This window comes from Lipotes vexillifer, unplaced genomic scaffold, assembly GCF_000442215.2.
Source record: "Lipotes vexillifer unplaced genomic scaffold, Lipotes_vexillifer_v1.1 scaffold629, whole genome shotgun sequence".
NCBI lineage: Eukaryota > Metazoa > Chordata > Mammalia > Artiodactyla > Lipotidae > Lipotes > Lipotes vexillifer.
The window spans coordinates 1,010,573-1,033,380 of record NW_006774188.1 but is presented as its reverse complement, the minus strand read 5'-3'; the positions used below and the strand labels follow the sequence as shown (position 1 = coordinate 1,033,380).

The following is a 22,808-nucleotide window of genomic DNA, read 5'->3' as shown; positions in this document are numbered from 1 at the left end:
CCACCCTCAGTTTCAGTAATTCACAAGATGGATTCAGAGAACTCATTGAAAGGTGGTATACTCATGGTTATGGTTTATTACAGGGAAAGGATACAGATTAAAATCAACCAAGGGAAGGAGTACATAAGACAGAATAAAGGAGAGGTACCAAATGGAGAGCTTCTAATATCTTCTTCCTGTGGAATCATGAACACATTGCTCTCCTGGCATCAGTGTGTAACAACACAGGGATTATTGCTTATCAGGGAAGCTCTAAGCCCTTAGCATCTGGAGTTTTTATTGAGGCACATCATATACTGCCCATATACCTGTAGTCTCCAACACTTTCCAAAGGCAAAATTGATACCACATTTCCCAAAGCCCCCATCATAAATCACACTGTTAGACTGTCTGGTGGCCAGTGTTTCCAGACAAACAAAGACACTCCTTTCATTTCCCAGTAACTGAGGGCAAAGGCCAGACTCTCTTTGGGTAAGGTTAATTCTGTATTAACACAAGCTACCCGCTGGCCTCTGGCCAAGGCTTTCTTACAACAAAACAATCATATTTGTATGGCTGGCCCTCTATATTTAGTATAGCATGTATATTATAGACACAACATCACTAGCAGTGTGAATATGCCTAAGATGTGGAGGAGCCAGAGTGGGATAGGAGTAGATTTAGAGAAACAGGTAATTCATCCTCTAAAGCCATTATACAAATTTTCATATTTTTGTACTCATTTACTAATTTTCCATCTTGATCTACTATTATTTGTACCCTATGATACATTCTCACAGAGCTATTTACCATAGAAATTAGCTCTCTTGCTCAGGCCAATCATTTCCCATTGGTATTGCGTATTGAGGAGGCTTTAATTCAAATTCCCAGTATATATCACTATCAATATCAGCATTATAATCTTATTAACAATGCCTGTATTATAACATATCATAGTATATTAGTAAATATAACCTGAAAAATAAGAGTCAAAAGATACTGGCACCTTACTGGAGTCCTACACAGACATTAACAGTTATCCTAGTCGTCATCATATCATATGATCAAAACATGTCCCAGAGGAATGTTCCTCAGGTTTACAGACTTGTCAGGTTCCAAAAGCAGGAGTAGTTTCAGCAACATATGGCTTTTCCCTTTCTGGCATCTGCTACAGCTGAGCCAAGAAACAATATCATCTTTGTTCTAAGCTTCTTTTGAGACACCAAGGTAATACTGGATTTCCCTTGTTGCATAACTCATTTACTCATTCCTTTACCTTCAACTGCCATTCCTCCTTCTCTCCATTTATACTCAGACATTTCCTTTGAACATCTTTGAATGAGACCGTTGGTTTGGCCACTGGGCTGGCCCAGATTGCCATTAGTAATACTAGTTTAGCAAGTACTTCCCACTCAGTCCATTTCATTCATATAAGATAAGGTTAAGGTTACATAAGTACTGAGCTAGTAGGCAGTCTGAAACACCAGGCAATATAACTGCATTAACTGTCAAGCCCAATTTGACCAGATGGAGTAAGACATAGTCTATACCATCAGGCCCTTAGGAATTCTGACATAAAGATTTAAAAGTATAGTTACAGTTTGGGCTTAAGAATCATCCCTGCTTCTGGCACCCACAGTTGCAGCCCTGATCCTAGGACCATTGCATCAGGTAGAAAAGAAGAAAGTTGAGGTGATGTGGGGAAAAACGAAAAAGGTTAACCGTAAAGAGAAAATATAGTTGTACAAGCATCCTTTGCCATCCCCTCTTTCCAGAAAAGTAGAGGAATCTGTCTAGAAGGAACTCTCACTTAGCCTCCCTATTGTTGAGTGTGATCATACACTAATGAAGGCTTCATGACTATCTCCTCACATTTTAGACAACAAATATTTCAACTGCCCGTTTCAATTTTCTATCATATTTTTGCTCTGAGGATGAAAGTGTTCCTTGGCCTGAAGAAATGTGCCTCCATGGTCATTGATACAATATCTTCTGTTCTGGTCCTTTTATAGTACATTGAACACTTGCATCTACTCTGGGATAAGCAAAGCTCATACCAGAGTAAGTGTCTATACCTGTTAGGACCCATTTGTAGCCTCCAGGGACTAAAAGCATCAGTCCAACATGACAGCTATGTGTAGGACTTTTCCCCTGTGGAATTTGCTGCATAGCCCTCTGCCTCTGTATCTCTCTTTTTAGCAGACAAAACAGTTCTTATTGTCATTTTGTGTCTCAGAGTGTAAGAGGAATATATCTAGATTCAGCCCATCTCTGCATTGCTACAGACCTCCAGTGTCCACTCATTTCATGGACCCAGGTGGCCATGTCAAGCAAGTACACCAGGATATCTGCTCGCCAGTACCAATCAACTTCCAGTTCTGGAAGGGAGTTCTTCTTGTGGGCATTAACATAATCTACTTTAATATACCCCTTACGTTCCCAGAGTGATTTCCACAGGGCCATGTCCCATACAGGTATTCCTTTAATAGACCAGTTTTCCATTGCCCATCTGCCTGACCATACGGCCAGGCCATTTGGACACTTCCCGTGACTCAGTAAAAACCCAAACATAGGTGCAAACATGTAGTTCAGCCCATCGAGCTGATTTGTTTTTACCTTCTTCAATCAGAGTGGCGGCCTTCCAAACAGGATGCTGTCCCTTCACCTTGGAATTGCCATCCATAAACCAAGCAGCTCTTTGTTGATCAATAGAAAGCTGTTTATAGGGCACCGCCCAAGTGGCCCAAGTGGCCATAGGATCCAGCAGCTCCTCAGGTGGTTCCGAAGTCAGCCCTAGGTGAAAAGAGGCTGCCTGCTCGTGAGTACCTCCTTGCATTCTCCTGGTAGCATGATTCTATATGCAACATTTCCATTTTATTATGGAACTCTCCTGGGCATTGCCGTTCCCATTAGAGCTTTTCTCTGAAATTACCCAAGACCTTTTGGATATTTCAGGTTTTAGGATTATTTTGTGTCCTTTAGTTATAAAGGCAGTCTCAGTTAAAGTCAAATAGCAAGTAGTAATTGTCTCTCAAATGGAAATTTTGTGGTCCAAAATCCCAGCAGTTGTTGGGTGGCACTCACAAGTTTTTGCTATAAGCCCAGTCTGCACTCCACACAGGGCTTTTGTACAGCAAATTAATGAACTGTGTGGGCCCATTTAGCATGTCCAATTATATTGGTGGAAGAGTGGATTTACATGCCTGCGGTTTTACAATATGAGGTAGAGGACGAATTCTCCAGTCAGACACAACATCCATGCCCATAATACATTCAGGTAAAGGAGATTCACCACTTCACATAAAGTTCACTTTCCAAACATTCTGATTCTTATCCAAACATTCACCTTAATCCCATCAACTATTGCATTCCTATATCTTCCCATTCTAACTGTACCCCCTCCCCCATTAGGATTTCAACAGGTTGTAGAATCACAGTACATGAAGCTCCCATGTCAAGGAGTCCCAGAAAAGTCTCTTCTCTGTCTCCTGATGATTTTAGCCATTTATGTGCATATGGCCTTGGAGTTTAAGGCCTGGGTTGGGTCAAGGGATCCAGACCCTTTTGTCAGACCTTATATTGATTAGATTATGGGTCCATCACTTAAGGTCATTCAAGGTAAGGTTTCTTTGCTTCCTAGCTTTTTTAATTCCTCCAAACCAGGGTAAATAGAGATTTGTTTAGGACCCCTTAATGTTAGGAGACCAGCAGGGTCTCCAGTCTGTATTCAGCCCACAGCAGTGCTTCTTTAAGATCTCTGTTTTGTCCCCATCAATGCTCACTTTTTTCATACATTTCTTAATAACCATTTAAATATTTCCACCCTGCTAGGACAAGTCCCTTGAATCTCTTATTTCTTTTCCCCCATTTTCTTATGAATCATTCCAACTTTATTTACTGTTTATTGCTTCAAAATAAATTTTTCCTTGGGAAGCAGCTCTGAGGCTAGCAGCTATATATATGTCAGACCATTCAGAATCCAAACTTGGCCCAGCCTCAGGATCCACCCCAACATTCTCCATTACTTTTGTTTTAGCTAGTACAGATACCATTAACCAAGAAATTGTGTGTTTACTTTGTTTTTTATCATTTTGCATTTCTTATGCTTTGACATAACTCCTTAGGAGTTAGATCTTTCATTTTAAAACTTCATTGCTAATTTTATCTCCAGTAACTAATTACAGTACAGCTGCAGTTCCATACTGTGGGTAACCCTGTGTTCATCTAGGCTCTAAAGATTCGTTATCTGCCACCCTCTCTTCCTTCCTCTTCCCAGATCACAAGTTTCAGTGAGTCAGGGTCTTTCTATCAAATCCCACTTCTGAACACCAACTATAAGGAGTTTTGACCAACTGCAGAAGTTAGCCAGCTACAACGTTGGAGCAGTCTATAAGACTGCCCTCATTTCTGACACCAACTGCAATTGAGGGGATTTCTAAAATCACCCTCACTTTTAATAATTTACAAGAAGGACTCACAGAACTCACTGAAAGCTGTTATACTTATGGGTATGTTGTATTACAGGGAAAGAATACAGGTTGAAATCAGCCAAGGAAAGAAGCACATATGGCAGAGTCTAAGAGAGGTACCAAACAGGGAACTTCTGGTCATCCTCTTCCATGGAATCATGGAAGCATCACCTCCTCTTAGCCACAATATAAGACAGTATACACAGAGTATTGGTAACTATGTACATTCTCCTTTGCCTTTGGTGTTCAGAGTTTTTATTAGGATTTGATCACGTATTGCCCACATGGTTGACCTTTAGTCAGCCATTCCCAGTTCTTTCCAGAGGTAAAACTGATACAGTGTTTCCCAAAGCCCTCATAGTAAACCACATTGTTAGACTGTTCAGTGGCCAAAGCCCCCAGGCAAACAGAGACACTCTTATCAGGCATGACATAACAAGGAACTAGAGATCACCTCCCAAAAGCTGAGAGTAAAGCCCAGACCTCTCTTTGATTAAAGTTAAATTCTTCACTATACAATTTTTTCCAGTAGGTTAAAAGATTAGATATCTTCCAGGTAGTCCATAAATTGTAAGATATTTCTTTACATATTAGATTTTAAGGTAAGTTACTGTAAATGTAAAAGAGAAAGACCTCTGCTCAAACATATTCCCCAAACATATCTGGCCTTATGTTCTGATTTTAAAATTCTCACCTATTTTCTTTTAGTGATACAATATAGGTAATAATGGATATATTTTGATCATTAGCTGCCTGTTCTCCTTGCTTGGCACCCTGCAATAAATGCTGTACTTTCCTTCACTGCCCCCTAAAACAAAGAAACCAAGAGACTATATTGACTTTTATGCTGTACAAACTTATACCTATTTTTACATATTGTACAACGTTGTCTAGCTATACTTTATGATTGTAGTCAGAACTTATCTCTCTGAATAAAATAGTTCAGTACTCAATTGGTTTGTTAGTTCTAGTATCCTCTCTAACTAGAAAGGTAAAAATTCTTATCTGCTCTCTCATAATATATCTTTAAGCCCCAAAGTTATATAGAAATTTTACTTAAAAAAATATATATATACTGTGTGCTTATATAGCGTAGTTCTTCAGCTTATGGAGAATACCGTAATATATACCATTCTTACTTCATATTTTGCATTGCAAAGACAATACATTAAATATGATTCATTCTTAAGACAGATGGAGAGAAAATCACAAATAAATGCAAAATCACAAACACATTTGATTGCTGCCATTTTGTATGCCTATAAAAATGCTTTATCTTCATTTTTTTTCTTCCTCTTGCATACAGGAATGCTTTCAGTTCATACTGCCAGCCCTACCTCATGCCATTGACCTTTTACGTGATGCCATTGTAAAAGTAAAAGAAGTGCATGATGAACTTGAAGATTTACCTTCCCCACCACCACCTCTTTCCCCTCCTCCCACAACTAGCCCCCATAAACAGACAGAAGACAAAGGGGTTCAATGTGAAGAGGAGGAAGAAGAGAAGAAAGACAGTGGTGTTGCTTCAACAGAAGATAGTTCTTCATCACATATAACTGCAGCAGCCATTGCGGCCAAGGTAAGCCTGCTGAGAGAGACCCAGAGATCTAAAGGACCCACAGGTAAATGTATTGATTTCATCTCTCTTTCCATCCCATTCTTCCATAAGTTAAATACCACTTCAGGGCATCCTTTAAAAAGAACGGGGATATTCATGACACTCCACAGCTATATTCCCTCCATTATGTAGAGTTCTTGAAAGCATTGAAGTTTTATTTTGAGTTCTGAGGCATTAAAAATTCTGCTGTTATCTTTTGAAGTAATAGCTCCAGTGATAAACAATGCGACATTTAAGAACTCTTTGAAGATGTCATTTTTGTGATCATAGTAAATATACAATGTTCATGTATTCAGAACATCAAATATTCACAAATTCTTAGAGGAGCACCAAACTGAAGGTAAGATACCTAAGGTGGTTCAAGAAATTAGCTGAGGAAGATTAATAAATAATTTTTTTAAAGACAAGACTTTTCAGCAGTTAAGTAGCACTTATTTAACTATTGGACACAAATTACTCCAGTCATAAAGAGAAGAAATGGATGTAAGATATTCATGTTTTTAATTTAATAAAGTAATAAATATTATTAAAATAGCATCAAAGTATTACAAGTTCTCTTTGAACAATTCTGGGAGTAAATATAGTACCATGAAGTACTTCAGTAAATTTAGTTATCATCTTAAAGTCACAGAACATGATTTATATTATTATCCATATCTAGTATAACCCACCTTGTACACTTCAAAATCTTCAGACAGTAGCATATCACTTCTGGGAGTAATGATTGTTCATTGAGAGTGTAAAGATTGAAAATCTAATCACTATATGAAGTAATTTTTAAAGTTTATGGCTCATCCAGATACTTTGGCTATGAGCATAGCATGAGAGGATTTTTTTGACAATGTATGTATTGGAAAGGATCATAGAGATCCTTTAGAAGTGTCCATTCAGACAACAAGTAGGTGGTTCTTTCACTGAAGATGGGATTATTCTGTCTCCAGATCCATTCAGTGATCCATTAAGTCCTTACTTAAGGCTAGTAAGTATTTAAGTTGTGTGTGAGGTTTGTTCTGTTTTTATGGAAATGATTGATGAAATACATTATTAAATCATCGTATGTTCTCTTTCTTTTACTCTTAATTAAAAGAGTTAAAAGTACCATCAGTTTCAATCTTAAAAAAACTTGTACCATTTGAAATCTAAGCTAATTTTGTCATTCTTCATTTGAAAATTTTTGACATTCCATTGTTCCATTTGTTTTCACCCTTTTTCCTTTCCAGTCATTTTGCTTGTATAGTTTCATGTTTTCCTGTCACTATATTCATAGTTGTTATGTGTTGTGCATTAGAAGCATCCATTCTACACCAGTCCTGCTGTTATCATGGCACACGGTGAGCAGCCCATCCCTGGTCTCATCAGTTATTCCCATGATGCAACAGGCAGTGCAGAGGAACCGGTAAGACAAGAGGCTTTTGCATTAATGATTTTGCAAGCATACAGGCTACCTCCTATCCTTGGAGGTAGGCTATAGCACATGACGGAAGATGTGTTTTATTCTGAAAGACCTTCACTAGTGCTTTTTTGTGAAAGTGTAAGTGCCACTGAGTATCTTCCATCAAGGAATTTAATAGAGTTTCTCCTGTACCTAAAGTACTCTAACATCATTAAGATTTTGTAGTATGTGGCAATGAACTTTCATCACATGACTTTCAAGAAATTCATTGCTCAGAAGTTATCTTTTTCTTTAGTAATTTCATCACATACCTTAAAATAAATTGCCTAGCTTAATTAAGATAATCCCTTAAGCGGATCACATTAGGTTTTAATATCCAAACAGATTGGTCAAGATAATATTTAATTTGTATTAATCTTGCTTTTTTTCCTTATGATTTTGCATCTTTTTTTCTTTTCTTTCACTATGTTCTCATTACAACCATTTAGAAGTTGAGTCTTTGTACAAGTTCTGATATTACTGATCTTCATATAGAAACTTTTAAGGGTGTTTATCACTTCTTTCAGTCATTGGCTGAATGATACTTTGTAAAAAGTGTCAGGCTAGGAAGGATTAAACTGATAAGTATAGCTGAATAAGCAGTGACAATTTAGACCATGGCTGCAAAAGAAACCTCAGTTCCTGATATGAATATAAAATGAGAAGGAAAAATAAAAATAAGTAATAAGTGTAATTTTGTTTTTAATCCTTAGGAAGAAAAAACACCCAGGATTTCAGGGGGATGCAGGGAGGAAAACTAGTATCAGTCGACCCTTGGGAGCTAAACTACCAAATGATGACTTTAACGCTTATATTCAACAAGCCATGCCTGGTTGGAAACAAACTTAGCTGAGTCAAAGGCCAAGTAGAAAATGTAAATATTGATTAATAAAATTATTAATGAATTCCAGTTGACAACTGAATTCTCCAGCTATAGCTTTGCTATAACTTATAAACATTCCAAAGTATACCAAACTGTCTTTTGTATTCTCGTATTATAAAGCAACCACAGCAACTACAATAATTACCCTGGTTTTCAAACTAAAATATTTGGAAGTTTCGTATTCATAACCAAGCTTTTAAGTTATTGTATTCTGAGTTTCATATTACTACACGGAAAATGATTTGAATAACTCTTCAATAGTTAGTTCCTAGTTATCTGAATACTGGTTATTGCCAAACTGATCAACTTGCTTTTTCAGGAAACAAAGAGGCCTGAGAAGTGCTTCTCATAATGGATATTTGTTAGTTGCCTCTCCAGCAGCCATTTTCCATCCCTCTTTCTAACACTACACTGCATTTCCCTGTCATATAGTTTGGGTGAGATTGACTAATCCTCCAGGGTAGGTGGCTTAGTATAATCAGCATATCTATTTCACATAACCACAGTTTTTAGTTCAAGGAACGCATAATTCAGGTCAATAGGAGCAAGTGGGTCTCATCTCTTAGATTTTATTTGAATGACTAGGAACATAGACTCTCTGTTTCCTATTGAATATGAATGAGGAAATATACAACTCGAAGAATTCCTATCTTGGAACCATGAAAGTAATGCCTGCCAATAATGGAGCCAACTGTAAAGAAGCACTCCTAAGAAATGGGAGAGAAAGAGAGGTACTCGGTCCTGTCACATTTTTCGACCACTTACTCCAGCCCCTGTTGAACTATACCTGTCTCTTGATTTTTCAGTTACCTGAGCCAATACGTTACTTTGAAAAAGCTAATTAGAGATAGAGATGGGTAAACTGTTGTCTGCAACCAAAAAGCATCTTGACTAATAATTCTCAGTATGTAGTGTCTCATCAAAGAGCTGAAAAGACTTCCTTGTAATAACTGAAACATATCAAATAGGAATCCCTGAAGTTTCATATTTGAGTGAGAAACCTGATTCAAGAGAACAGAGAGTAGGGGCGTGTGACACACAGAAGGAAAAAAGGAAAAATAAATCTTGCCCCTCTGTGATTACTAAATAAGTGTAAAGGTCTTTTCAAGGAGACTGGATCCAAACCTGAAGAAATTACAACTGTACTTTGCATAATGCTTGTATTATGCTTGCAAAACTCCAAGCATAGGGGCTTCCCTGGTGGCGCAGTGGTTGAGAGTCTGCCTGCCGATGCAGGGGACACGGGTTTGTGCCCCGGTCCGGGGGGATCCCACGTGCCGCGGAGCGGCTGGGCCCATGAGCCATGGCCGCTGAGCCTGTGCGTCCGGAGCCTGTGCTCCGCAGCGGGAGAGGCCACAACGGTGAGAGGCCCGCGTACTGCAAAAACAAACAAACAAACAAACAAAAAAAAACAAAAACAAAAAAAAACTCCAAGCATAATGAGAGGCAAGGAGGAATTTAAGACAAAAATAGCCATGGAGATACATAATAAGAAATCTTGTCTTACTGACAGAAATTAAATCTTCTGGAGAAGTCCCATATAATAATGATGGTCCCCAAGCTCCACTGGATGCAAGAAAATCTGCTGCTTGCCCTGGGAAGAAAGAGTTGCTGATTTCCTTTTGGGAAAGAATATGGAGAAAACAAATATGTTAGATTGATACGGCCAGTCAGGAAGTGTCTGTCTTCCTAGGGCATTTATTTGGAACTTAAGAGAGAAAATGCTAAAAGTTAGCAACCTGCCACTCTTATAGATTTGCCTGGAGATAAATGATACCATTACAAAAGACCAGAAGCACTTAAAAAGTTTCGGTCAGAAAATTGAAGAATATACATATTTATATATATATATGGTTTTATTGTTTCTTCCTATCCATGATGATTTTAGTATATTAAAATAATATTAATTGTCAGTCATTCTTCTAAACATTTTACATATACCAACACTTTACATACATTGTCATTTTACCTATGAGAAAATTGACACACAAAGAGGTTAAGGACATAACCAGCTAGAGACTAAACTGGTATTCAAGTCCAGGCAGTCTGGCTCCAGAATCATCACTCTTCACCTCTCTGCTATAGCAGCTCTCAGTGCAAGAGAGAAAGAAAAAGAATGATGTTATGGGAGATGACTAGCTAGTTACAAATTCTTCTAAAGAATGAGAATTAGGACTTTTGGACCTTGGTTTGGAATACTTGAACGATAAAATGTATTGCACAACCTAAGAACTGTGAACAGTAGGCTATATTTACTCTGGAAATTTGCTGGTCCAAGCAGCAAAGCTTTAAGCTATAAGCACAATTGGAGTCAGAAATATATTTAGATAAATCCATGAAAACAAATACTTCGGAGAACACAGTATGATATGCATTAAAGGATAATATTTTTAAAGGTTGAATCATAAAATTCATAGAAATATATAATAAATGTGTCAATTATTTTATTTAATTAATTAATGAGAGAACAGTAAGCTGTTAAACCAGTTCAAAGAAAAAAAATCAAAGGACACATACACATATCAACAGTCACAAAGACTGGGATGAATTTATAAATAGATACAAAATTGGTCAGTATACACAGGGCAATAATCAATTGTTCCTTCTCAAGACAAAATTTACTTGCATTTCTGTAGACAATAATTTGCATTAGCATTAGTTTTTTATAACTTGCAGAGTTGTAAAATAGTGAAAGTAAAAAGTGCAGGTAACCCAGAAGAGTATACAAATCAGGACATTTAATAATCTTTCTTGCCCATTTTCTTGACAATTCTCTACACCCCCAATCATAATAATCTCATAATGATTTTTGTTGCAAAAAAATGGCAGATCTCATTAGTTTGGGATTGATTATTTATTTAGCTGCAGCAAGGTATTAATTAACCAGGTAGCTTCTCTGAGTTTGCTTTGCAAATACTGAGGCTGCAAAATTAACTTCTGTCTGGAAGTTTTCATAGGGAATCTCAGATTTTACTTTTAAAAGTTTCTATTTTTGCCATTCCAAGTTTAGGAAACCAAGCCCCAAACAATCTCTTCACCCTATTTCACCTGCAGGTACCTGTTACTGGGTGAATTCCTCTCTTCTGCAGGTCACCAAAAGTTCATTACCATATATAAGTGACCTTCCTTAACCACATGCAAGGCTGAGACCCTCTACTTCAGGTACCAGGTCATTTTTCCTGGGAGGGCTTTATAGGTATTAGCTTCGTGAGTACAGCCAGTCTTTGTTCTTCGGAAGTGGTAGACATATCTGATTAAATGGGCACCATTCTCAAACATGACACAGGTAAGTCCTTGGTTCCACCATCAGTTTGTCCAATTATATCCTGTTAAAAAGGAAGACATTCTTAATAAATCTATGGAAATCACTATATTGTCAAGAAAAGTTAGCAGACCTAGTAAGAGTTTCTGAATTCTGAGGGACTCAGAATCAAATATTTTTAGTTTTAAGAAATCAGGATGTACGGAATTGTGTGGGTTATATATAGATTGAGAAGAAAGAAGAAATTTCTTCACATACCCTGAAAATAGAACATTTAAAACATCAATAATATTCCAAACAAATAGCCAGGAAAAAATTCTTCTGTTTACTCAGTCCTATGTAATTAATTCTCGTTCTACTAGATCTTAGCAGTTTGCTTTCAGGAAGCTTTCAGCTTCTAGACTAATGAGAGTTTTGGAAATACTAACCCAGTCCACTATTATAGTCTAAAAGTTATCTAAGCAATATCACTTCAGCAGTCTGTACCCAAGAATATATTCTTTGAAGTGTCAGTAGTTGGAAGTATCTGGTACAGTTCTTTCTGTGAGGCTTGTGAAACTGTCCTTCTTGTTAAATGCACAAGCTCTGGTCTGTAGCTTACAGCATAACTTTTAGGTAAGCATCAAAATCCATCTGTAGATGACAGGAACTTAATAGCTGTAGTTATTAACTGTAACCAGTAATAGCAGAATGGCAGGGAGTAAAATTCTCTATTGAGGGATGGAATATAACTATTTCACGAGTTTTTAAGCAGTACTTCCCCTTAGAGTAAAACCATTAGGGACTGGGGGTAATTGACAATTCTCCAGGGACTTTACACAAAGCACACAATTAATGAAATAGTTATATTAATAACATTTTGCTTATATAAACTTAACCTAGAGAAGACTGGGCTTCTCTTTTGATATGACGACTTCCCATGAAATTTATAGTTGTAACTCATCAAACAAATCTAATTATATCTTTCATCACTCTTATCTATGCTGAAAGAACAAATTTCTGTGATTTCTAGGAGCCTGCCAGGAAATCTTAAAGATAGTTTTCAGTGAAAGATACCCTGAAATTTTTTAATAATTTGATTTGATTTAGAGTTGTCAGAGGAAATTTGGACACTTGATTTAAGATAGGATCATGGATGCCTGAGAAATAATTTTTTGGTTGCCTTTTTTTATTAAAATGACAATAAAACATTTTTAAAAGCACAAAAGGTAACACAGTTGTTAAGAAGTAACTTTCATGACTGAGGAACTTTTTGTTCTTTTTCCCCTTAAATACTCGAGCATATAATAAAGTTAACATATAGCAGAGAAAATTATTCTGGTAAGACACAGGATCTCTGCTATCTAGGCAGATTACATAGATAGTGGGTAAAAGCACTAATCAGTAAGCCAAGGAAAGAAGCCCATCAAAATTAAGTGAACCTTGTTTTAAGTGAATGTGTATTTTAACACATTTTACAACTTATTTTCAGGCTAGGGCATTATAAATCAAAGGAAATAATCTTCACTTTCCAAGTTTTATCTTTCATTATGTTCTTTCAAATATTCTGGAACAAACTGATACCTTGCTTTAGGATTACAGTTCTTTCTCAAATGACCCTCAAGTTGAAAACTATCTTCATAATAATATAATGATATAGTTTATTTAACATGCAACATGTTAATCATTGCTTTTTTCAAATGAATTAATAAGTTCATAAAATGTTTTGATTTCTAATTCAGTAAATATTGATAGTTATAACCCATGTGTACAAAAGCTCTAGGAGTTCTAAATAAATTATAAACGTGTAAGGGGGTCCAGAGACCAAAACATTCGAGGACTGCTGCTTTAGGGCAATTTTTTTTTTCCCTTAAAAAAATAAAAGCACATGCTCAGTTGTATATCTCTATCACTGTTGCTTCTGCTGTAGTCTCAGCGACTCATATTAAGCATAACTTTTAATGAAAGTCATTTCTATTTCACAGAGAAAATTTGGGGTAGATAATTAAGAACTATCTGACATACGTATATATTAGCAGACAGCAAAGCTCATAAACTTGCATAATATAATTTTCTACAGCAACATGCAATCCTTTGACACTTGTTAAAGTAGCAAAAAGGAACATGTTCATAAATATGACACAAATTTCTAGCATCTATGTAGCAAATAAAAATAAGCAAAAGTATATAAACTTAAAATTATGATTAGTAATCAGTGCAACAAAAGAAAAAATAGATAAGACTCCATCAAATTAAAAACTTTTGTGCATCAAAGGATACTGTCAAGAGAGAAGAAGACAACTGACAGAATGAAAGAAAATATGTACAAATCACGTGTGAGAAATGATTAATATCTAGAATATAAAAAGAAGTGCTGCAACTGAGAAAAGAAAAAAAAAGGGAACCCAATTGAAACATGGGTGAAGGATTTGAATAGACGTTTCTCCAAGGAAGGTATACAAATAGCAACGTGCACACAAAAAGATACTCAACATCACTAGTCATTAGAGAACTGCACATCAAAACCACAATGAGATACCACTTTATATCCATTCGGGTGTTTTATCAAAAAAAAAAAAACCTCCCCCCCGCCAAAAAAAACAAATAACCCAGAAAATTAGTGTTGGCAAAGGATGTGGAGAAATTGGAACCCTTGGGCATTGCTGGAGGGAGTATAAAATGGTGCCACCACAGTGAAAAACACTTTTGTGGTTCTTCTAAAAGTTAGCCATGTGATCCAGCAATTCTACTTCTACTTATATACCCAAAAGAATTTAAAACAAGCACCTAGTACACCAGTGTTTATAGCAGCTATATTCACAATGGCCAAAAGGTGGGAACAGCCCAAAGATACCTGGATAAACAAAATGTGTTATACAGATATAACTGAATATTATTAAGCCGAAAGAAGAAATGAAGTTCTGATACATGCTACAACATGAATGAACCTTGAACATTATGCTGAATTTAATAAGCCAGAAATAAAGGGACAAATATTGTATGAGTTCACTTACATGAGGTACTCAGAATAGTCAAATTCATAGAGGCAGAAAATAGGATAGATGAAAGTGGAGAGTGGGAAGTTACTGATTAAAAGGTATGGAATTTCTCTTTGGGATGATGAAAAAGTTCTGGAAATGGATAGTGGTGATGTTTGCATCACATTGTGAATTTGCTTAATGCCATTTCATTGTACACTTAAAACTGGTTAAAGTAGTAAATTTTATGTTATGTTTCACCACAGTAAAAAAAAAATGTATTTATGGTCAGTACTTGATGTTTCCTATTTTATCTTATTTAAAAATTATCTAGGCTTCTAATGATTATCCATTAATTTAATGTAATGCACTCCAAAATTTAAGTTACCTAATGATCATGGAAATTATGTTCAAGCTGACATGGATTATGTAGGAATAATGTAAGCTTCTTCAGTCAATAAACCTGTATATGTTTAGGGAAAGGAACCCAAGAAAAACAAAATGTGTACTTGTATTATATTTAACATTAAAAATTATTTAAGACAATTTTTAAACCAAAATTATTAAGCTAGTCTTATTTGCCAAAGATTTACCCTAATTTTATGAACTTGGATTCTTAAAATATTTATGAGTTAGTTTCTAGTAGAAAATTCTTTTTTAAGTCTAGCATATTTGAAGTATTAGGAATTCAGTTTATTTTGGGAAATATTAGGAATAATTAACTTATTTAGGCATTTATCTCTGTAAGCCAGTCAGAACAGAGCCCCTTTAACTTCAGAGACAATATAACTTTATACTTCCCAGAGATTGGGAAACATTTCACAATGGTAAAGGGTAAAGGTCTTTCTGAATTACAGATAAACAGAGAGGGCTCATAATTTCAATTCTGCAGCTTCAGCCACAGGTCCAGAGTAAATACAGAAACACAAAAACTCATCCCCAATACACAACCCCCCCCAAAAAAATCAAAGACCTGTTCTCCTTCACTGAGGGCACCAGTTTCTTAATTGTTTTGAGCTCAAAATGGAGAAATAGACAAATAAAACTACAAGTAGGACTACAAATAGGATTCTCTGTCATCTTTCACCCAACAAAGAATGGACATCTATAATACATTTACAGAGATCACCAAATGATCAGACCATAAAAGCAAAGTCTCAAGCATTGCTGCCACCAGGAAGCAATAATTTCCTGGCAGTGTACAAACTAGAAACAAAGACAAAACACAAATCAAAAAACAATGGGGTTGGGGCTTCCCTTGTGGCGCAGTGGTTAAGAATCTGCCTGCCGGGCTTCCCCGGTGGCGCAGTGGTTAGGAATCCACCTGCCAATACAGGGGACACAAGTTCAACCCCTGGTCCAGGAAGATCCTACATGCCACGGATCAACTAAGCCCATGCGCCACAACCACTGAGCCTGCGCTCTAGAGCCTGAGAGCCACAACTACTGAGCCACGTGTCACAACTACTTAAGCCCATGCACCTAGAGCCCACGCTCAAGAGAAGCCACCACAATGAGAAGCCCCTGCACTGCAACGAAGAGTAGCCCCCCTCGCCACAACTACAGAAAGCCTGCATGCAGCAACGAAGACCCAATGCAGCCAAAAATAAATAAATAATAATTATGATGATAATAAAGTAAAAGAGATGATATTTTTTTAAAAATCCACCTGCCAATGCAGGGGACACGGCTTCGATCCCTGTTCCAGGAAGATCCCACATGCCACATAGCAACTAAGCCTGTGAGCCACAGCTACGGAGTCTGTGCTCAAGAGCCCCAAGCCACCACTGCTGAGCCCACGTGCCACAACTACTGAAGCCCATGCACCTACAGCTCGTGCTCTGCAACAGAGAAGCCACCACAATGAGAAGCCCGCACACTGCAACAAAGAGTAGCCCCCGCTCACCGCAACTAGAGAAAGCCCGCATGCAGCAACGAAGACCCAACACAGCCAAAAATAAATTAAATAAATATATTTATTTATTTATTTTAAAAAAACAATGGGGTTTTGTTTTGTGTTTTTTGTTTTGTTTGTTTTTTTAAACCTAAAGAAACAGTCATCTAAGTAAAGTTCTGTTGGTATTTGGGATTCACCTCCAGTTGCCAAGAAAAGATACTTGTGGGCTTAAGCAAATGCTTAAAAGTGCACTCTTTACTATACTACAAAGCTACAGTAATGAAGACAGTATGGAACTGGCACAAAAACAGAAATATAGATCAATGGAACAGGATAGAAAGCCCAGAGATAAACCCACGCACATATGGTCACCTTATTTTTGATAAAGGAGGCAAGAATCTACAATGGAGAAAAGACAGCCTCTTCAATAAGTGGTGCTGGGCAAACTGGACAGATACATGTAAAAGAATGAAATTAGAACACTCCCTAACACCATACACAAAAATAAACTCAAAATGGATTAAAGACCTAAATGTAAGGCCAGACACTATCAAACTCTTAGAGGAAAACATAGGTAGAACACTCTATGACATAAATCACAGCAAGATCCTTTCGGACCCACCTTCTAGAGAAATGGAAATAAAAACAAAAATAAACAAATGGGACCTAATGAAACTTAAAATCTTTTGCACAGTGAAGTAAACCATAAAGAAGACCAAATGACAGCCCTCAGAATGGGAGAAAATATTTGCAAATGAAGCAACTGACAAAGGATTAATCTCCTAAATTTAGAAGCAGCTCATGGAGCTCAATATCAAAAAAACAGACAACCCAATGCAAAAATGGGCAGAAGACCTAAATAGAAATTACTCCAAAGAAGTTATACAGATTGCCAACAAACACATGAAAGAATGCTCAACATCACTAATCATTAGAGAAATGCAAATCAAAACTACAATGAGATATCATCTCACACCAGTCAGAATGGCCATCATCAAAAAATCTAGAAACAATAAATGCTGGAGAGGGTGTGGAGAAAAGGGAACCCTCTTGCACTGTTGGTGGGAATGTAAATTGATCCAGCCACTATGGAGAACAGTATGGAGGTTCCTTAAAAAGCTACAAATAGAACTACCATACAACCCAGCAATCCCACTACTGGACCTTTACCCAAGAAAACCATAATTCAAAAAGAATCATGTACCACAATGTTCATTGCAGCTCTATTTACAATAGCCAGGACATGGAAACGACCTAAGTGTTCATCAACAGATGAATAAAGAACATGTGATACGTATATACAATGGAATATTACTCAGCCATAAAAAGAAATTAAATTGTTATTTGTATTGAGGTGGATGGACCTAGAGTCTGTCATACAGAGTGAAGTAAGTCAGAAAGAGAAAAACAAATGCTGTATGCTAACACATATATATGGAATCTAAAAAGAAAAAAAATGGTTATGAAGAACCTAGGGGCAGGATGGGAATAAAGACGCAGACCTACTATAGAATGGACTTGAGGACAAGGGGAGGGGGAAGGGTAAGCTGGGACAAAGAGAGTGGCATGGACATATATATACTACAAAACGTAAAATCCATAGCTAGAGGGAAGCAGCCGCATAGCACAGGGAGATCAGCTCGGTGCTTTGTGACCACCTGGAGGGGTGGGATAGGGAGGATGGGAAGGAGATGCAAGAGGGAAGAGATATGGAGATATATGTATATGTATAGCTGATTTGCTTTGTTATAAAGCAGAAACTAACACACCATTGTAAAGCAATTATACTCCAATGAAGATGTTAAAAAAAAAAAGTGCACTCCTCTGGCAGTGCTGTTTACTGGTTCTATTAGGTGAATCCATTGGGCATCTCAGTGGATGATCTCTAAAACTGTTAAAGAATTATTTTTTAAGTTAAAATCATGTCTTTGTTACAAATACGAAATGAATACATGTCAAAGATCTTATTTCATTCGTTAATTAATGAGGGAACCAGAAAGATGTTACAACTGGTTAACAGGAGAATTCAAAGAACACAAATATATAGGCATTGGGAGTGCTGAAATGAATTTACAAATAAATGCAACACTTGGTGATTACCTGCAAGGCAGTCCATTGTACTTCCATGGTACAAAAGGATCATTTGGACAAACACTACTTATATTACTCTCAGTTTTTTACAACTTATATTAGTAAAATAGCTAAAAGACTAAACAGTGTAGATAATTCAAAATGGTCCACTACACAAGACACCTAATAATATTTTTGTCCATTTCAAAGTCTTTCACAATTTTTCCTGGCATATAAAAGGAATACAATAATGCATGGATGTTTACAGAATAAAATTTCTGTTCAAGATGTCCATGTGCTTAATGTGCTTTTTTATTCTTGTTTACTTGTTCCTACTCATATGGATGCCATGCAGCAGGATTTTTTAGAAGGTTCTGTTATCTTTAGTAATAAATGTTTGACTTTCTCAAAATTTTAATTGAAAAAACTGAGTTTTTATATCACTACTGTAGTTGTTAATGTAGGGATTGAGTTATTAGGTTGCCAGTTGTTTTTTCCTAGCATTAACCTTTTAGTACTGTGGACTGATTCTGTATGCATGTGTAGTAAACCTGTAGTAATCACTATTTGGGCCAATAAGCATACGTTCTTATAAGTTTTTCACAAAGATTGCTATTATTATCAATAAAATAAGTAGGAAGCTGTATTAAACTACGTAGACCTTTTTCAAATCTGGGAAATAGTATGCATTGTGCTTTAACAACATGAGCTTTGGCATCAGATAGTTTCTGTTCTACTAGATTCTACATGATCTGGTTCTAGGCCCTTCCCTTACCATCTCTCTCCCTCTCCCCTTGGCTCACTAAGTTTACATCCAGCTTTTTCTTGGCTCTGAGCACATGCTGTTTCCACTACCTAAAAGCTCTTAACCCCCACTCTTTACCTTGCTAACTTCTGTTTATTTTTTCTGTTCCAGTTTCATTGTCTCTTTATCACAGAAAGACTTCACTAATCTTCTCCTCCAATCTAAATTTTTCTCAGAGCTATTTTCTCTCATAACATCTTGTTCTTTTCCTTTATAGCACTTACCACAATTTACAATTATATACTTATTCATGTGTTTGAGTTCTATATATGTAGACTATAACATCCATGAGACAAGGATAACATCTGTTTATATGATTTATCCAACATCCAACACAGTTTGGCACATAGTATACACTGTATGAATATTTATTTAATATGTTTTATGAAAAACTACAATGCATCATCCAACTAAGTTCACAAGACAGATATAAAAAACCAAAATATATTTAGCAATCCCCATTATGTACAAGGACTTTTCCATGAGATAGACAAATCAGCATATTCTCTCCCTATAGTAAGCAAATGTATTAAGCAGCTATAGTACTAATGATAATGTTGATAGATAGCTTTAAATAATTATGTAGCAGACACTATTCTAAGTGTTTTAGACAGACACCATCAGAAATTGATACTGGAATGCAGGTATCAGCAAGGTTATACCTTTTTATTTTCCTGGAAGGCAAATTTATATGGAATAATATAATAAGAACTCTGATTACTACCACTGAGAACAACAAAAATCCCAAATGATTTTAGTAAGTATAAACAGTTGTTGTTAAGAAACAAACTCATATGAATATTTAAATTTTTATGTTTATTTCAAAAGATCTGTTATAGTCAAACCTCATAAGTTCTCTGTCTAGGCAAAATCATAAAGTGTGGCTTTTCTTTATAAATATAAATCTTAAATTCTTGTGGATTTTTTATACCATTGATTTTAATCTAAATCCAGGTCTTCACATTTTCTTTTTTAATTTCATTTTGTTGCATTTAACTGATCAGTCTACCCCAAGGAGACCTTTTTTTAAATCTATATCAGACATTTGGTATTTTACCTGTCTTTTTTAGTGCTGTCACCTGCAAATATGTTAATCAAGTCATTCAAGTCACTGATGGAACATTTTTTTAGGATAGGCTATTTCACATACTACCAGAAACTCTACTGGTTAAGTGCTTAACTAGCTAATATATGTTTCTCTTCTAGCCCATCAAAACACACTTTGTCTATCTTGTTCCAAGAACTTTTTAAATTCTCGTCAAATATATGACTTGTCAAATACCTTAGTGAACTCAGGATACTCTGGTTTGATACTTTTGTTCTTTAGTAAAATTTTTATAACAATCATAACACTTTAATTGGTGTTCTGATCAGTATTAGAAGCTCTGGGAAGACACATGATTTTTTTTTTTTTTCTGAAAGAACCCATTTAGGCATTCATATGTAATCTATTTTTATTATTAGTTCAGATCCTATGTTGCACAATTGGATGTATAGTAGGATTTTTAAGAGAGTGCAACCTACCTTAAAGGTCTCTAAATTGAGACGTTACCAGGAGAGGGTTCATATGATAGAGCTAACCATCAGGCTGACAAAGACTGCAAAAGCCTTACAATGGGGACTGGCAAATTGTTGCCGTGGAAGCCATACTCCTTCATGCATGGCTGTTTTGGGAGACTCACTTCAATTATTATCAATCTGATCACTAGCTACCCAAAATTAAATCCAAATAACAGATCTTCTGTTGTATTAGTCTTGCAACTTTTCTGTAAGTTTAAATATTTTTTCAAAACAAAAAAATATTAAGTGGTAAAAATAGTGCTTCAAAGAGGAAATGTATGCCCACTAAAGAATTTCTCTAGCATCAAAATACAAAGTTGTATGTTTACTTTATTGGTATTCTTACTGGTGTTTCAAAAGACAGAGTTTATAAAGGGAAATGATACTTTGGCTATGTATTCTAATTTTGATAATATAATTCTCCATTTCTTCTTTTAGAAGTGTTTGCCTAATCAGTCGGACAGAATAGCTACATAACTAGAAAGAATCAGCACAGTTCCTAAGAAAATATGTATTCTAGTTATAATTTCCCTTATGAGGAAAATTCTATTGTTTAATAATTCACAGTTGAAATTACAGTGCATATCCTCAGAGGGTTTGAGATCAACTGAAATAAATTGTCTTCCCTATCTTCTCAGTTGCATAAGATAATAGGAATACAGATTAGTGCTCTAAAAGTAGGAATGCTATTTCTTTTGGAAGTTATTTGGCATTTCTCCTTCTTATTTGTGCTGACTTACACTACAAATTCTGCTTGCTCTAGAACCTCACTACTTAGCAAGGCTTTCATTCATCTCTTATTGACTCCTTTATATACATTAATGAATTGCAGTTTTCAGACTTTTACCTTTTTTCATCTCCTCATTTCCCCTATTCTCTCCTCTTACTTATTATATTAAAATAAAGATCACTAAGGCTAAACAACTGTCCTTTCTGATTAAACTATTTTTCTGAGGTAATACTTTGTTCCATTCCTTCTATCTCAAAGAGAGCTTGTAATTCTCAGAGTTGGTGGCTGCTTCTTTATTATCAAAGAGTAAATTATTAATTATCAACTGTATACAAGACATTATGCTGATTTTTTTTACTTCTCTCAGGCTCTTGAGTACATTGATCACTTCTTAATTTTTGTAACAATCCCTCCCATAGTTTTCATCACTAAAATTTTTTTATTGTACAATAATACATGAGTACATTCTTTTTATTAAAAAATAAAAATAAACATGGATAAGATTAACATCCGCTTGAACCACCCTCTCATTCTTATTTGCTTTCACACACACCCCAGAAGTAAACACTTTTCAGTAAATTAGAGGGGTATCCTTTAAAACTATTATCCTTTTCTGTACAAGCGTAGTAAATGAAATCCTAACAGTTTGTATGTGGTGTGTGTGTGTTTGTGTATGTATTTAATTAAGAGAGGGAGAGAGAAACTTGACAAGCTGCTTCTAAAATTTATACAGAATGGAAATGCCAAGGACCAAAAATAACCAAGATACTCATGAATAAGAAAAAGAACAGAGTGAGAAGATCTGCTCTATAAATACCAAGACTTAAAATGATATAAAGTGCATTATTGGTGCAAGAATTAACACTTAGATCAATGGAACAGAATAGAAGCCTAAAAAATGCCAACACATATGGACACTTGGTATATGACAGACTTTGTACTACAGATCAGTGAAGTTCTTTTTTCAATAAATGATGCTGGGACAACAGGCAGTCCTTATGAAAAAATGAAATTGATTCTCGTATCCCATACAGTATCCAAAAAAAAGTTCTAAGTTTTTTAGAGACCTAAGTATGAAAGACAAAACTATAAAGCTTTCACAGATTTATATAGGACAAAATTTTCATTGTGCTGGATTAGGGAAAG

General features: G+C 35.9%; 1 protein-coding gene across 3 annotated transcripts in view; it reads left to right on the top strand.

Moving 5' to 3' along the window:
- Positions 1–22,808, top strand: part of GPHN (gephyrin) — a 618,338-nt gene that overhangs the window by 341,828 nt on the left and 253,702 nt on the right. For 2 of the 3 annotated variants that reach the window (XM_007449022.1, XM_007449021.1), the window contains one exon: positions 5,755–6,027. In XM_007449022.1, coding sequence (XP_007449084.1) covers positions 5,755–6,027 — 273 coding nt within the window. Of the gene's footprint in view, positions 1–5,754; positions 6,028–7,354; positions 7,463–22,808 lie in introns of all 3 variants that reach the window. The other variant, XM_007449020.1, reaches the window with a different exon arrangement.